Here is a 16,901-nt window from a genome sequence, read left to right as displayed (position 1 = left end):
GTCATGAGAATGATCCGTCAGCATGGTTTATTTCCAGCTGTTTATTTTTTACACACGTACAGTTAAGTCACAATCTAACATGGTTTGGGATCTGCGTTGTTAGTTTTGAGTAATGTGTTATTTGTTTATTGTTGATGTACTGTAACAAACATGGTGTACAGTGCACAAATGTAAGTATTTAGAGGCACCTCAAATCCTGTTAGGCTTATTATGGCAACAAATCTTTGAGACAATAGTTTCATTGTCGTTATTGACGTCAGTAGTTCTTAAAAAAGGATTACTGTATTCACCAACCTGGTTTGTTAGCTCACCGTGGCTACTCTGAAATGAGATGTTTAAGTCCCACTTGTATATATTTTGTAGTTTGATATATATTGTCGTCTTTTATTAAAAAGTCTTCCCAGAAGGGCTGAGGATGAAGAATATATAATTTTTGTGACAATTTCCTCTATCTGGTCCCTGCAGATGACCGAGGGCAGACTGTGTCAAGTGCAGCTGCTGGATGACAGGAAGCTGGAGCTGCTGGTTCAGGTATGAATGACGTGGAGACGGTCAATATTTGAAGAATTATTGTATAGCCTCACTGTGAAACCTAAGAGGAGCTGCTGGGTGCAGAGAATTCACACCTAGCTCTGTAGGGGTCCTCAGCTCAGCCGTCCACATTTTGAACACACCACTTTTCGTGGAATTTGGTTTTTGACTGTAGAATAACAAGAAACTTTGATAAAGAAAGTGATAAACACTATTGAATTCAAGAAAGAACTTGTACCAAAGTACGGTAGTCTCCTCCTTCTCCATCTCTGCTCATTACTGCTTTCGCCGACAAGAGTTTTCAATAAAGTGATGTAAAATTTTCTTTTATGCATCTCATTCATCATTCATGAGAGATGTCCTGGCCCCGATCATGGGATTAGATGGGGGCCCGATATTTGCCTTTATGAACTGGTCGGCGGACGAGCTGCTCAGCCCAGACAATCCACCGCAGCTGTTTCTAGTAATAGGAATTAAAGGGGTTGAGGTGGGCGGGGTTGGGGGGCCAGGGGGCGGGGGGGGTTTGGTGGTAGCGGGGGTGTATATTGTTGCGTCCCGGAAGAGTGCTGCAAGGGGTTCTGGATATTTGTTCTGTTGTGTTTATGTTGTGTTACGGTGCGAATGTTCTCCCGAAATGTGTTTGTCATATTTGTAACAGTGTTAAAGTTGTTTATACGGCCGCATATAATATGTGTTCGGGCCGGCACGCTGTTTGTACGGAGGAAAAGCGCACGTGAGGACAGGTTGTAGAGGACGCTAAAGGCAGTGCCTTTAAGGCACGCCCCCAATAATGTTTGCTGGGTGGAAATTCGGGAGAATGGTTGCCCCGGGAGATTTTCGGGAGGGGCACTGAAATTCGGGAGTATCCCGGGAAAATCGGGAGGGTTGGCAAGTATGGTAATGAGTCATAAATATAGCGTATGCTTCCTAAAAAAGCAGATCTGCTTAATTTTCTGCAAAATAATGGTTAATTTTGATAGTTCATGTTTTAAAAATTGCACAGTGTACAGTTTTACTAGACCTGACTTGGTTTTATTTGTCTTTGACTGATGTAGCGCTCAGCATACATACTGTATATACATAAAAAAAACTAAAAGCATTTCAGCTCTATTTAAAACATGTTATTTACCATTTTGGTGTAATTGTCATTTGTCACAGACAAATTTATGTTGTGATTAGTTTATTACTAAAGTATAATATTTATTTTATTCTTATAATTTAGTTATTATCAAAAACTAAATATTTTTTCTGGCACCCCATGGAGGCTGTCGAGAGAGGAGGGGTTACCCACATATGCGGTCCTCTCCAAGGTTTCTTATAGTCATTCACATCGACGTCCCACTGGAGTGAGTTTTTCCTTGCCCTTATGTGGGCTCTGTACCGAGGATGTCTTTATGGCTTGTGCAGCCCTTTGAGACACTTGTGATTTAGGGCTATATAAATAAACATTGATTGATTGATTGATTGATAAAGAACCAAACTGTTATGCAGAATCATAAATGGAATCGGAAACGTAAAAATCTTATCAATTCCCATCCCTAGCTGTGTCCCAGTGTTTACATGGCTGAAGATTGTACTCACATGAAAGATTGCTTTGAAAGGGATTTACACTCAAAGAGACACAATTACATTACTGGATTACTTGTTACAAACATAGGAGTTGCATGAATTCCAAAATATCGGCTCCAATTTGACAGTGAAGTGAATTATATTTATATAGCACTTTTCTCTAGTGACTCAAAGTACTTTACATAGTGAAACCCAGCAGGTGGGTAAAGTGTCTTGCCCAAGGACACAACGGCAGTGACGAGGATGGCGGAAGCGGGGATCGACCTGGAACCCTCAAGTTGCTGGCCCGGCTGCTCTATCAACTGAGCCCCGCCGCCCCAAGAGACAGCACACTGCAACGAGCACTTTGTCTAGCCTCAGTGCAAAGCCGCTTCTAAGATACCTAACTTCAAATAGGGGTGATTGATCCAGATACGGTATTGATTCTATTGATGCCTTGTATAGTGTTAGTAAATAACTGATATTAAAGTGATTAGATCAAAAAATACTATTCCTGCAAAGAATCATGGAAAAACTGATTTGGGCAAGGATTCGGGCAAAGGTGACTTTTAATAATTTGACTGTTATGGTTGCCTTTTATCACCAAGATGTCGTGGTTTACTACTTAGAGCCCAACAAAGAAAGAGTCAGAGGACAGACAGAAAAGCTGGATTCTTTGGACTGCCGTTTCCAGGGATACGATACAACAGATTGATGAGGCCCATATTGCACAAGGGAGTGAGATCTCATACGCAAAGAAGAAGCTTTTGTAAGACATGATAGACTTGTCAGTGGGGGGGAGTGAGGATGAGGGTTGAAGAACCTAAATATTTTGAGATGTTATTCCGTAGGAACGTGCCAATCGAATTAGTATCAGACGATTTTTCTGAAAATTGCCAATTAATGCCTTTTAATGTCGATCACAAACGCTACTCACCTTTGATTGACCTGTGTCAACCTGTGGTTGACACTATATTTCTTTTTAGTCCCCGAACTGACAAGCTGCTACTTATGTATTTCCATACACAGTGTAGAGACGCTTCCCTAAAATGATTATAATCACCTCCATTACGGCAAATAAAATGCATTTCTTAGTATCTTAAGTAACATTATCACAGGAGGATAAGGCTAAACATGATACAAACTGAAAGCAAGCCAGGAGCAGGTATGCCAATAGCTAAGATAACCACGAAGATAGATTTAAATTATCCTCTCTCTAGACTCTTATTAATCTACTTGTTCATTTACTGTTAATATCTGCTTACTTTCTGCTATAACGAGGTTCTTAAACTTTACCAAGCACGTATTTCTTCTGTTGTTTAAAGGTAGCTTTGCTGTTAGCTTAGTTTTTAGCATGCCGACTCCTGACTTGCTCTCGGTGTGTAACATGTGTAGCTTCGTCGTCCAGTTATACTAATATTTGCTACTGATACTTAAATGGGACCTATTATGCAAAACCAACTTCTCTTACCTAATGGTACCTGTTTTTGTGTATTTGGGATCCGCATAAGTCCCGAAAATTTTAAATCAAACTATGGAAGCATGGTGGAGAGATTTAAAAACAATCTTGCCTTGCTTCATACTTTCTCCAAACGAGATGTTTGGAATTTTGCCAATTTGTGACGTTTTTCCAATTGGTGAGGTCATCAGATATCTCTATATATAGTAAGGTTTTACCTGAAGAGCTTTGCGTGAGTCGGCTATTGTAGTCCGACGTTGTAGTCAATAAGATCCTTCTTTTTTCTCTATTCTCTTGTTGTGGGGCAGACTGGCTCATATATGCACATGCATGCCATTTCTCATAAAATGTAGTGTGTAGTTAACTTATAACTGCCAGTAGACTCGATATGGAAGCGCTAAAAACTACAACATAAATGACAAGGAGAAGGAGCAGTTGAAGTGGAATCCCGTAAATAACACCGTCCACAAAACAGCGCATCGTAAAGAGTCGGTCAGAAAGCGTTTTGAAGACAGTCTGTAAAACATAATCCATGCAAAATTCTGACTAAAGAACCACCTTAACATGTTATGTAGACCACACGGAAGGGTTCTAAATGTAAAAAAAAATCATAATATGAAATGGAGTTTATTTACCGTAATCTCTTGATTGTTATTAATTTAAGGAAGCAGCTCCACACTGTGTATGGAGACACATAATTAGACGCTAGCCGCTTGTTAGCCAGAGAGGATCAGTGGTTGTGATCGGCATTAAAAGGCATTAATCAGCAATAGCCAGTCACATCATTTGATGGTCGATCGATTGGCACGTCCCTAATGATTGTTATTGGTATCGGCCAATCTTTATCATCAATGGTTTGTATCGGAATCGAGAGCAAAAAAAACCCTGATCAAAACATCCCTAGAATTTTGTCTCCATTACTACGTGATGCTGGCCCAAGGTCCTTTTTAACGTTTACGAATAGTAGGGATGATACTCGAAACCGGTTTTCCCGGTTGTTCGATAAGAAAAGAACCCAGTCCTCGGACTCGAATCCCTTTTTGAGAACCGGTACACGTTATCGAGACCACTATAGTAAAGAAAAAGAGTTGGTTCTTTATTCGAATCCCTGGGACCAATCCCGTCCCGACCAGAAATGCCCCGTGAGACATCACAAGAAATAACGTCACGTACTGTAGCTCAGTCATTAGGCGCAGATAGGGAAAGCAGGAAAAACAATGGACCGGAAAAAGCGCTCCAAGGTGTAATAAAGTTCAAAACAAAAGGTATAATCCAATGAATAACTTTACTGAGAGATTTGAGCAGAGTACAAACACATGACGAACACTTTTACGACCAACCGGAAACATATAACTTTACTGAGAGATTTGAGCAGAGTACAAACACATGACGAACACTTTTACGACCAACCGGAAACATAGCAACAAGGCTAGCAACGCACCTCCTTTACGGCAGCTGTCGCAACGTTCTTAAAGCAACCGCAGCACATACATATATGACATCTCCCTTTTTTAACTTTTGTTTTTCTTTCCTTGTAAACAAAACAAAATCACACTATATATGTGTTGTCTGTCTAATTATAAATAATGCAGATGAGGCGTGTTGGCTGAGTTCTTGACGTTTACTTTCACAGCGTGCTCATAACCTCATTCTTAGCTGCCCGTAGCGACATGCAACAACACTTTTCGGGGCTACCGCGCATGCTCGTCACTCCCGTTGCTTGCTGGGTAGTGTAGTTGTTATATTCCTAGCTCATAACATCACATCTTTCCCCCTATAAAGAAATAATGTTAACTCAATAAAGTGTATTTATTTTTTAGCTTTAACTTTTCATTTTTTAGCATTGTAACCACATTTGCAAACAACTTTTCTCTACATAGAATTTTCTTTCAATAAAGAAATAAAGTGCAAAAATGTCAAAGCATCATAACAAACAGTTATGTCAAATAGCAGCAGAAGTGCACTTTTTGGAGAGCTGTATTATTTTCAGTTTTGTGCCCAAGGGACTGATTTTTATACACCTATAGTGATCACAGAGACAGGTTGTTTTTGTGTTACTGTAAATATTTGTTTTTCTTAAAAATCCCACTTAATATACTTTGGGTAACAACAGTCAATATTTATTTATTTTATTTTATTTTTTAGGGGGGTAGCAGTCAATATTTATTTATTTATTAGATTTAATTTTGTTCTTATATAATAAAAGTGAGCTTTTGTTAAACCAAATATTGTGGTTTTTTTTTCCATATACAACAACCTATCTGGACTCGATAAGGAATCGGTTCGATAAGAGGATTCGATAATGGGCTCGAACTCGATAATTTCTTATCAAACATCATCCCTAACGAATAGGCATTCATTATGAGCCTATATTTGTCTTTCAAGGATTCTCATATTTCTACAGTAAAAACTGTGTGTTCCTAATCTGCAAATGTCTTCCATTAGAATGGAATGAGGCTAAATGGCTCAAAAACAGATGTTTGCAGATGTTGACATTGAATTTGAAAATCTTCTACAGCCAAAGCTGCTATCGTACGAACTCCTTGACTTGGTCTCTTCCCATTTCAACCTCAAAGAGAAGGAATTCTTCGGACTCGCATTTTTTGACGACAAGTATGTAAACTGCAGGCTTAAATATTTGCAGTGTCATGGTTATTTACTGCTGTGTGCTCACCCCTGCTTGTGCATGCTTGCTTTTGCAGTGGTCAGTGCAAGTGGCTGCAGATGGACCGCAGAGTTCTTGATCATGACTTTTCAAAGAGGCAAGGCTCCGTTGCCCTAAACTTCCTGGTCAGGTAACAACAAACCTTTGCTCTCCAGCAGGGTGCGGCAGAGATAATTTATGTCCGTCAAACATGATTTTTTTTTACTTTTACAGATTTTACGTGGAGAACATCACACAACTTAAGGACATCATAACAGTGGAGTTATTCTTCCTGAATGCAAAATCCGCAGTGAACAACGTAAGTGTTTTTTCTGGTGTTTAAGGCAATACAAATAAAAAATACTTGGCTTGAAGCCACAAGATGATTCACTGCCTGTGAACTCTGGCAGCACCTTCTCTCAGCCGCAGAGCAGTTTTCACTTGGATAGGAGGAATGTGTGTATGAAAGCAAAAAGACACACTAGTTTATTTTGAGAATAGGCTGATACTAAGATGTTATGATGTGGAGTATATAATTTGAGTTTTGCCATAGACTGTTGATATTTATAAAAAAAAAAAAAAAAAGGTTAAAGACACGTTTTCAATCAGGCTTTATACTGATCATGTTAAACTCTTCTTCTTTTTTTTTTTTTTATTTTCTATTTTATTTATTGCTAGTATTTTTACTATTATTTTCAATGTTATGTTTTTATTAATTTATTAATGTATTATTTATATTTAATTTATACATATATTTTATAATGTTTTATACAATTTTTTTTAGATGCCATTAGTTTTTAGTTATTCTCCAGTGTAGAGGCCTCAGAGGTGGTGTTTATTCTCAATCCTCAGTGCCATGCCATGTTATGTTTTTATCAATAGTGCTGTGGGTACGTGTGTCGTGTTTGTGTGTGTGTGTGTGTGTTTGTATGTGTGTGTTTTCATCTCTTCTTTCTTTTTTTCCTCTAAAGCACTTTGTGTTGCCACTTGCCAGCGCATGAAAAGTGCCATATAAATACAAATTGATTGTTTGATTAATTAATTGATATCTTCCAGGGGATAATAGAAGTTGAAAGTGAGAATGTCTTCAAATTAGCTGCAAACGCTTTGCAGGTACAGTAATTACTTCTCACTTTAACAAATGTCTTGAACAGTGTTAAAATTACAAGACTAATAATGTTTTTTTTCTAATGACCAGGAGTCTAAAGGAGACTATACAAGGTAAGAGCTTGTTAACAGCTGGACGAGTTTTTTTTTGATCGCTTTGATTTGATTGGCTGGTGCTGGCTGTCTGGGGTTATTGCGGCTGCTGTTTCTGCTGCCGTTTGTTTGTGGTGTGGGCGCCCGTGGCTGCTGGGTCTGGTGCAGGGGTGTGGCTGATGTTGTGACTGGTGGCAGCGCGCGCGCGTGATGGCTGTCGGGGCTGACGAACTGTGTATATGTATGTATATGTGTGTGTATGTATGTATGTTTATATATGTGTATGTGTACATATGTGTATGTATATGTATATATGTGTATGTGTGGGTATGTATACATGTATGTGTGTATGTGTATGTATATATGTATGTATGTATGTATATTTCTGGGGGTACGCTCTGGGCCTGCCTGTCAGACGGGGGTCGACGCCTCAGGCTACTGCATCCGAACTGCGTGTCTGGAGCTCCTGGGTCCCGCTGTCCATCCCTTCCGGGTGCCCGTCTTGGTTGGGGCCTGTTGGGCCTAGTCCCTGCGTCTATTGTGGTAGCTTGGTGCTGCAAGGTATTCCGAGGTGCTGCGAGTCGGCCAGTTGCTGGGGTAGTGACCTTGTTTGTCAGCATGTCTGTGATCTTCTTTTAATTCTTTTTTTTAATTAATTAATTAATTAATTAATTTATTTTTTAATATATTTTATTAATATTATTTTTTAAATTTTCCCCTCCCTCAGGGGGGGGGGCTCGGCGGGGCGGTTGCTGGTTGTTCCATCTCCATCGTTGGGGTCCCTGCGGGTGGGGTGGGTGGTTCCCGTGGCCCTGTGCCTGGGTGGTCCTCCGGCGGCCGATTTGGGTGGGGTGGCCGGGGGCTGGCCTCGCCGCGCTCTCCGGGGGTGGGGGGTGGGCTCGTGGGGGCCCGGTTGGCCGGTGGGGCGGGGGCGGTCTTCCCGTCCGGTTGCGGGGAGTCTCTGGGTCCCTCGGGCGGGGCGTCTCGCCTTTCTGCCCGTGTGGGGTGTGGTCTCTCGCTGGCTTGGGGTCTGGCTGTCCCCTGCTTTTCTCGTGCCCTGTCCTCTGCCGGGTGCGTCTGTCTGCGGCCTGCTGTTGGCCCTTGTGGGCGGTACGGTGGGTCGGGCTCTGGGGTTCCTGTCGCTGGCCGGCTTGGCTGCGTGGGGGCGGTGGTCCCTGGTTCCCTGGGCACCACGACTACTGTTTGTGGGTTTTGCTCTCGGGTGTGATGGGGCCGTGCTCTGGCTCCCACGCACTCTGGGAGTCGAATGTATTGTACATGCAAATTCACATATGCTCACATACGAACATAGGTACCTACGCTCCCACATACATACACAAATACAGTACATATTTACCTACCTAATGTTCGTACATCCACACGCACATTCAATATACAAACACACATACACATACTGTACATATACATTCACTGTACAAACACATATACACATTCTGTACATATACATTCATTGTACAAACACATATACACATTCTGTACATATACAAGTACATATGCATACTTACACTCATGCACATAATCACGTTTCATCAAACATATATTAACGTTGTTGCCCTAGGGTAACTATAACAATCTACAAGGTTAATGTAGGTTGCTTCTCTTTCTCCCCCTCCATTTTTCTGCATTCTTTCGTATCTCAAGTTATCATTACGTATATGTATTGTTGCATTTAAACAACTGTATTGTTGATAATAAAGGTAAATTATTGGTATTGTTCATTATCATTAGCGCTATTTCTATTGGTATTTGTATTGATCCATTTGTAGTGTAATAATGCTCATTGTCATTTCTGTATTATTTATTTTTCGCTAACTGCTTATTTGCTATTACTTTTACCATCATATTTGTACATGTCATATTTGCTGATGTTGCTCTATTGTTGTTGTTGTTGTTGTTTGCTGTTGTTGTTTTTGTCTCTCTGTCTAATCCCCCTCTTGTCCCCACAATTTCCCCCTCTGTCTTCTTTTTTTTTCTCTTTCTATCCCCTCCTGCTCCGGCCCGGCTGCACTAAATGATAATATAAATACATTTAATAAAGTCAAATACAAATAAGGCAACAAGAGAAGTATCCTACACTTCTCTTTTGTAAAGTAAATCTGAACAGCCGACATCGGCATCTACATCAACTATATGATTTGCCTGAGAAGCTGGACAGGACAAAAACAAAAAAAACAACAAAAAAAAACAAAACAGCTGGACGATTAAGCCGGCTAGTATTTACTGGAAGTAGAACAAGTTTATAGTGATCTTTTGGCAAAGACATTCAATAGGTCACCCGTTTCTCAAGACTGAGGACCGCAAGAATCAATAGCAATGTAACGTGAGGCTTATCATCGTGCACGAGAAAGCTCACACTGGTTTGCTAATGAACCTCATGGTGCTGATAGAACTGAAGGGAGACATAGCATACACAGAGTCAGGGTCTTTACAATCAATTATACTAACAGGCCTTAATATTAGGTACAACTTCACAATATAGTAGTTATGGTTATGATTAATTTGTTCCAGACATGTTTAACATTACATTAAAGAACATCACGTGAATGCATTTGCACAAGCTTTTCGCAACATTTGCAAAGCTTATATTTAGTCCTACCCCTTCTCCATGTCTTTTATTGATTATTCATTCACACCATAACTTCTACATGTTTAAATTAAGTTCACTCCCTGTGTGGAACAATAGGAAGAAAAAGAATAAATCTCAAAAAGTAATAAAAAAAACACAAGCACATTTACGCGGACAAGCGGTAGAAGATGGATGGATACACACTGGTTTGGAAATCTTGACTTGGTTGTACAATTCATAATTAATCTCTTGATATACATTAAGTACAAAACCCAAAACCAGTGAAGTTGGCACGTTGTGTAAATCGTAAATAAAGACAGAATACAATGATTTGCAAATCCTTTTCAACCTATATTCAATTGAATACACTGCAAAGACAAGATACTTAATGTTGGAACTCGTAAACTTTATTTTTTGCAAATATTAGCTCATTTGGAATTCGATACCTGCAACATGTGTCAAAAAAGCTGGCACAAGTGACAAAAAAGACTGAGAAATTTGAGTAATGCTTATCAAACACTTATTTGGAACATCCCACAGGTGAACAGGCTATTTGGGAACAGGTGGGTGCCATGATTGAGTATAAAAGCAGCTTCCATCAAATGCTCAGTCAGTCATTCACAAACAAGAATGGGGCAAGTTTCAAAGAATCTGGAGAAATCACTGCACGTAAGGGGCAAGGCCGAAAACCAACATTCAATGCCCGTGACCTTCGATCCCTCAGGCGGTACTGCATCAAAAACCGACATCAGTGTGTAAAGGATATTACCATATGGGCTCAGGAACACTTCAGAAAACCACTGTCAGTAACTATAGTTTGTCGCTACATCTGTAAGTGCAAGTTAAAACTCTACTATGCAAAGCGAAAACCATTTATCAACAACACCCAGAAACGCAGCCGGCTTCGCTGGGCTCATCTAAGATGGACTGATGCAAAGTGTAAAAGTGTTCTGTGATCTGAGGAGTCTACATTTCAAATTATTTTTGGAAACTGTGGACGTCGTGTCCTCCAGACCAAAGAGGAAAAGAACCATCCGGACTGTTATAGGCACAAAGTTAAAATGCCAGCATCTGTGATGGTATGGGGGTGTATTAGTGCCCAAGGCATGGGTAACTTACACTTCTGTTAAGGCACCATTAATGCTAAAAGGTACATACAGGTTTTGGAGCAACATTTGTTGCCATCCAAGCAACGTTATCATGAACGCTCCTGCTTATTTCAGCAAGACAATGCCAAGCCACATCCTGCACGTGTTACAACAGCGTGGCTTTGTGGTAAAAGAGTGCGGTTACTAGACTGGCCTGCCTGTAGTCCAGACCTGTCGGCCATTGAAAATGTGTGGCGCATTATGAAGCGTAAAATACGGAACTTAAGCTGTACATCAAGCAAGAATGGGAAATAATTCCAACTGAAAAGCTTCAAAAATTGGTCTCCTCGGTTCCCAAACATTTACTGAGTGTTGTTAAAAGGAAAGGTGATGTAACACAGTGGTAAAAATGCCCCTGTGCCAACTTTTTTGCAATGTGTTGCTGCCATTAAATTCTAAGTTAATGATTGTTTGCAAAAAAAAATTAAGTTTCTCAGTTTGAACTTTAAATATCTTGTCTTTGCAGTCTATTCAATTGAATACAGGTTGAAAAGGATTTGCAAATCCTTGTATTCTGTTTTTATTTACGATTTACACAACGTGCCAAATTCACTGGTTTTGGGTTTTGTAATAACCTATTGGTGATAGTCAATAATGTTATGTATTAATATTATAGAATATGTCATACATCCTCTAAAACAGTACACTTTTAAGATGTCTTCTACAAATAAAAACACACTTTTAGATAAAAATATTGCGTAGAAACAATATACCGGTACTGTAATAATAGACTGTGCTACAAACAATTACAGTAGTTTTTTTTATCAGGTAATGTAATATTAATATACAGCATTTACCTTTGGGGCGGTATAACTCGGTTGGTAGAGCGGCCGTGCGAGCAACTTGAGGGTTGCAGGTTCGATCCCCGCTTCTGCCATCCTAGTCACTGCTGTTGTGTCCTTGGGCAAGACACTTTACCCACCTGCTCCCAGTGCCACCCACACTGGTTTGTAGGTAACTTAGATATTGGGTTTCACAATGTAAAGCGCTTTGAGTCACTTGAGAAAAAGCGCTATATAAAATGTAATTCACTTCACTTCACTACCTTAGAGAGTGGACTTCTGCAGTATCACCCTCTAGCTGCTTCTGCGTCAAACACAACATCAGCAGCTTTTCCATATTTTAAGGCTAATGTCAGCCGTTCGATATTATTTTAAAGTCCTTGACTGGCGTTAGACACATTCTGTTTCAGTATGGTGAAGACTCGCAGTGATACGCTCAAATTGCTCCACTAAGATAGCCACACGCTCTGTCATGCTTTTGATAATTTATTTCTTTAATTCAATGAATATCATCCACTTCTTCTTCACAGCACTGTCCTTCACACTCACTTACTTCTTTCACATGGTTTAAAAAAACAAGATATGTCGACTTTTAGCGATAAGCTAATGCCAGCAAGGAAGACCAGATGTTATGGGGTTCACTGTGATTTTTGCTACGCGAAGATTCTTGTGACTCAAATTTTTGCTTGCAACTTAAAGCATAACAATTAGCCGAGAAACTGCTCTTATCTGAAACACTCTTAAGCTGGGGCACTCTTTAATTGAGGTACCACTGTATTTTGTAAACTTTTGTGTATACATTTTTATATTCTTCCTTAGCGATGAAACCACTCGAGCTGACTTAAAGAAACTACCAACTCTTCCCACTAAGGTTCTGAAGGAGCACCCATCTCTTGCATACTGGTATGTTTAATGACCAAGTCTGAATTTAAATTATCGGCACATTTTTCAAAGTATTTAAATCACAGCCATTATTTAAGAGAAGAAACATTTTCCTTGTTGCCACTACAGTGAGGATCGGGTCATTGAATATTATAAACAGCTAAGAGGAGTCTCCAGAGGGCAGGCCATTGTGCAGTAAGTGTTGGATTTAAATTACAGTATTGATTTGTTTAAACCGTTTTGACATTAATTAATGTTGCAAAGGTTTTAGGTCATTAATCTCTCGCCTCCATGGGAACCTCCCTCTCACTTTGTCTCGCTGGCATCCCTATTCCCATCAGCTGGTAGAAATCGATATGTGCAGTCCAGTGAATCATACTGTTTCACTATCAAATGTCTTTAGGATTGTTTCTCATCTTCAACACAAACCACATGTTTGGATGTTTAAAATGCACCCTGTGGCTTTAATAAAACCTTTTCACTGCAGGTATCTCACGCTTGTGGAATCCTTGCCCACATATGGTGTCCACTATTATGAAGTGAAGGTAGGCCTTTAACTCAATAGTTAAAGGGGACCTAGGATGATTTGAGTTTACATTTAACACATTTCCTTGTGGTCGAGAAGCACGGAGGCAGACATATGTGCACAGAGGAAATACTTGCTGGAATTGGGCCCGTTGTACGCATAAAATTGGCAAAAAAAGCTGAAAAGAAAGTCAGACTTTGTTTGTTTTCTTTTGGACGCTATAATACATTATATTACTTTATTTTGTCAGGCTAATATGAAGCCCATACATTAAGAAGAAACCCTAAACGTAGTTAACCCGGATGTATAGTGTAGTGCTCTTATTTTGAAGCCGGAAAACTGTGCGATTGTTTGCAATAAAGAAAGTCTTCTTTCTACATCCTGCCGACTGACTTTCATTTCTGTTGAGCTTTAATGTCATCTTACTTACTAAATCAGTCACAGTAACAATCTAAATGTTATGTTATCACTGCACCTTAACCGTAATCTGAACACAGAAGTGAAGCAACACCCACCTCTAAAAAGACTCGGTCGAAATTAAACTTCATATAGATTCATTCGGTCACAACATTAGGTAGACCTGCACACTCACTGATCGTTCCAGAACTGCAAAAAAAAAAAACATTTTTAGCAGCATTTATATCTGTCACACTTCTGTGTTATTGTGCGGTTGTTTAAAGATTAAATGAAATCCTACCTTCTCTTGTATTTCCTAAAACTCAGCTCCTCTTCCTCTGGCTAGTACCGGTAGCTTAACTTAATGTCCAAATAAGTACATCCACCTCACTGTGACATCACAACGTAGCCAGACTGCAAGACACAGCGTTCAAAGTCATCCAAAACTGCGTGTTAGCTCACACCATAATGCATGAATCTTATGATTTGACGCTTGGGCATTGTTTAACACGAGCAGCCAACATTGTAACAACATTGATAAGTCAGTAAAGAGGAACTTCTCATAGGTCCCCTTTAAGAGTGTTTGCACCACATGGGAGTTGAATCATTCCTCACCTTGTTCTCTTCTAATAGGACAAACAAGGGATGCCATGGTGGCTTGGCATCAGCTATAAAGGTATTGGCCAGTATGATCTACAAGATAAGCTGAAACCCAGAAAGGTAAATATTCCCCGATAGTTCAAGCTCTAACTTGGCTTGTCTGCATCACAATGTACCATACTTGCCAACCCTCCCGGATTTCAGGCGGAGCTGGAGGCCACGCCCCCTCCAGCTCCATGCGGACCTGAGTAACGTGTCGACAGCGGCCAGCCTGTTTTCACGTCCGCTTTCCCACAATATAAACAGCGTGCCTGCCCAATCATGTTATAACTGTAGAATGATCGAGGGCGAGTTCTTGGTTTCTTATGTGGGTTTATTGTTAGGCAGTTTCATTAACGTCCTCTCAGCGCGGCAACAACACACAACAACAGCAGTCACGTTTTCGTCTACCGTAAAGCAGTTCGTCTGCCGTAAACAGCAATGTTGTGACACTCTTAAACAGGACAATACTGCCATCTACTGTACATGCATATGTGACAATAACATCTAGGGTTTTTAGAGAGTGCAGTGCACAACTGCTATACTATATATATATACATATATATATGAAATACTTGAGTATTTCTTATATATATATATATATATATATATATATATATATATATATATATATATATATATGAAATACTTGACTTGGTGTATTCTTGCTGAATTCTAGCTGTAAATATACTCCTCCCCTCTTAACCACGCCCCCAACCACGCCCCACGCCCCCAACCACGACCACGCCCCCCCTCCCCACCCCCCACCTCCCGAAATCGGAGGTCTCAAGGTTGGCAAGTATGCAATGAACAGCCGACATGACAGCAAAGGACTCAGTCAGCGTGTTGAGTCATCAAACTAAAACAAGAGCAGGAACTTTTAATGCTGGCAGCTAATAGATGAGATGAGTGTGATGTGTCAACTATGGTATGCAGAATGTGACACAAGCATGTGCAGCGTAGCGCAATGAGAGGCAGAAATATGAGAATGTGTCACATAAAAACAATTCATCTTGGTGGCCTGCATGCAATGGTTCAGTGTCACTTTGACAGCTGTGTTATGCAAGTGCCTGTTGTCTTAATGCAGGCCGTGAAGGGAGGGGAGGGAGCTGCTGATGTCAGAAGGTAGAGGGGGTCGGCTTTGGGCGTTAACATGCATGCACTGAGAATACCTGAGGAGGCAAGTCAAGAGCTGACATGGCACAGGACAAAGTAGGAGTTTGTGTTGACAGCAAAACTGAGAGGATTTAAAAACTAAAACAAACAGGACTTGTGAAGAGCCCTTGTGGTAAGAATACTCTGAATAGTATTTTGTTGAACTGTTGTTGTTGTTGTTTTGGAGTCACCTTGCCACACTATGTCACCTAATGATTGGAATATTCCTCCGTGCATTCACATCTGTTGTAGTTTGTGTCTCATTGACCGCTTGCCCAGACAGTGCCGTTAGTCACCAGCTTGAACTGATTGTTCACTGGCATTATGGAGCACCTGGCTGATGAGCCACATAAAGTGCAGGGAGAGCCTGGTTGCAAAATTTGGGAGTTGAACACCTGTATTATAACAGCACTGGTACAACAGACATGCCATATACAGTCTAGCTTTTTAATGATCAGCCGTAACACCTGCTTACGAGTTTATTTTTCCTCCACTCTGAACAGTTGATGAACGTCACGGTCACAGAATAAGTTTGTTTTGATGTGCTGTGTCTCTGTTGTGACCCTCAGCTTTATCAGTGGAAACAACTGGAAAATTTGTACTTCAGAGAGAAAAAATTTGCAGTGGAGGTCAACGATCCACACAGGTGAGTTTGGGTTGTTGTTACTTTATTTTGGAATGAATGATACATCAGGTTTAAAGGTGAAATGCTTTTTTTTTAATTTTGCCTATCATTCCCTATCATTATTCACTAATCTTTTGTGAGCAACATAATACCTTTTCTGTGCATTCTAAATATTGAAAAACGCGCCAGTACGAGGCTGTTAACAATGCAGGTAATGGGATTCATCTACCTATAAAGCTCTCTAAAAAAACATAAACATAACGCCAAATACACTATATTTGCATGCCGTGACCTGCATATTAACCGCGCTACAGCAAGATGAGTATTGTAAGAGGTAACACCGAGTAACTACTTTTCGTAACAAAGTGCCACAGCTAGCTACAGAGCTACATGCTGGTGAATCGTCCTGAGTTTGTGAAAGTTAATGTTAGATTATATATCATGCCCAACACCTGAATAGTGAAGTTTGTCCATAAGCCGAAAATTTTAAATTTAAACTATTACTTGCAACTTATCCCGTACTTATAATGTTCCTATTGTCAATGAAATGATTAGTACTTAGCATTAGGGCTACATGATGACTTATAGTAGGGCCTGATCTTCTAAGATCCAAATACCATGTGCGAAACAGTGTGTGCAAGCTAAAAAATTGCTTGTCCTCTGTGTTATATGTGATTTATTTTTTGTTTTTGCATGTATGAGCAGCTTTCACCATGGAGACACTAATCACTGCACATTCATGTTATCATGCTCCTACCTGTGGCGCTTTGCTGTGTTTT

The 16,901-nt window shown here is 40.2% G+C and overlaps 1 protein-coding gene across 3 annotated transcripts in view; it reads left to right on the top strand.

Annotated features, from left to right (window-relative positions):
• Window positions 1-16,901, top strand: part of frmd4bb (FERM domain containing 4Bb) — a 48,232-nt gene that overhangs the window by 13,873 nt on the left and 17,458 nt on the right. For all 3 annotated transcript variants that reach the window (XM_061984943.1, XM_061984936.1, XM_061984927.1), the window contains exons 2-12: window positions 466-531; window positions 6,057-6,151; window positions 6,241-6,333; window positions 6,417-6,501; window positions 7,239-7,295; window positions 7,381-7,403; window positions 12,719-12,802; window positions 12,911-12,976; window positions 13,269-13,326; window positions 14,337-14,423; window positions 16,067-16,143. In XM_061984943.1, coding sequence (XP_061840927.1) covers window positions 466-531; window positions 6,057-6,151; window positions 6,241-6,333; window positions 6,417-6,501; window positions 7,239-7,295; window positions 7,381-7,403; window positions 12,719-12,802; window positions 12,911-12,976; window positions 13,269-13,326; window positions 14,337-14,423; window positions 16,067-16,143 — 791 coding nt within the window. The remainder of the gene's footprint in view (window positions 1-465; window positions 532-6,056; window positions 6,152-6,240; window positions 6,334-6,416; window positions 6,502-7,238; window positions 7,296-7,380; window positions 7,404-12,718; window positions 12,803-12,910; window positions 12,977-13,268; window positions 13,327-14,336; window positions 14,424-16,066; window positions 16,144-16,901) is intronic.

The sequence above is a fragment of the Nerophis lumbriciformis genome, linkage group LG01, assembly GCF_033978685.3.
Source record: "Nerophis lumbriciformis linkage group LG01, RoL_Nlum_v2.1, whole genome shotgun sequence".
NCBI lineage: Eukaryota > Metazoa > Chordata > Actinopteri > Syngnathiformes > Syngnathidae > Nerophis > Nerophis lumbriciformis.
This window is presented reverse-complemented; position numbering and strand designations above follow the sequence as displayed.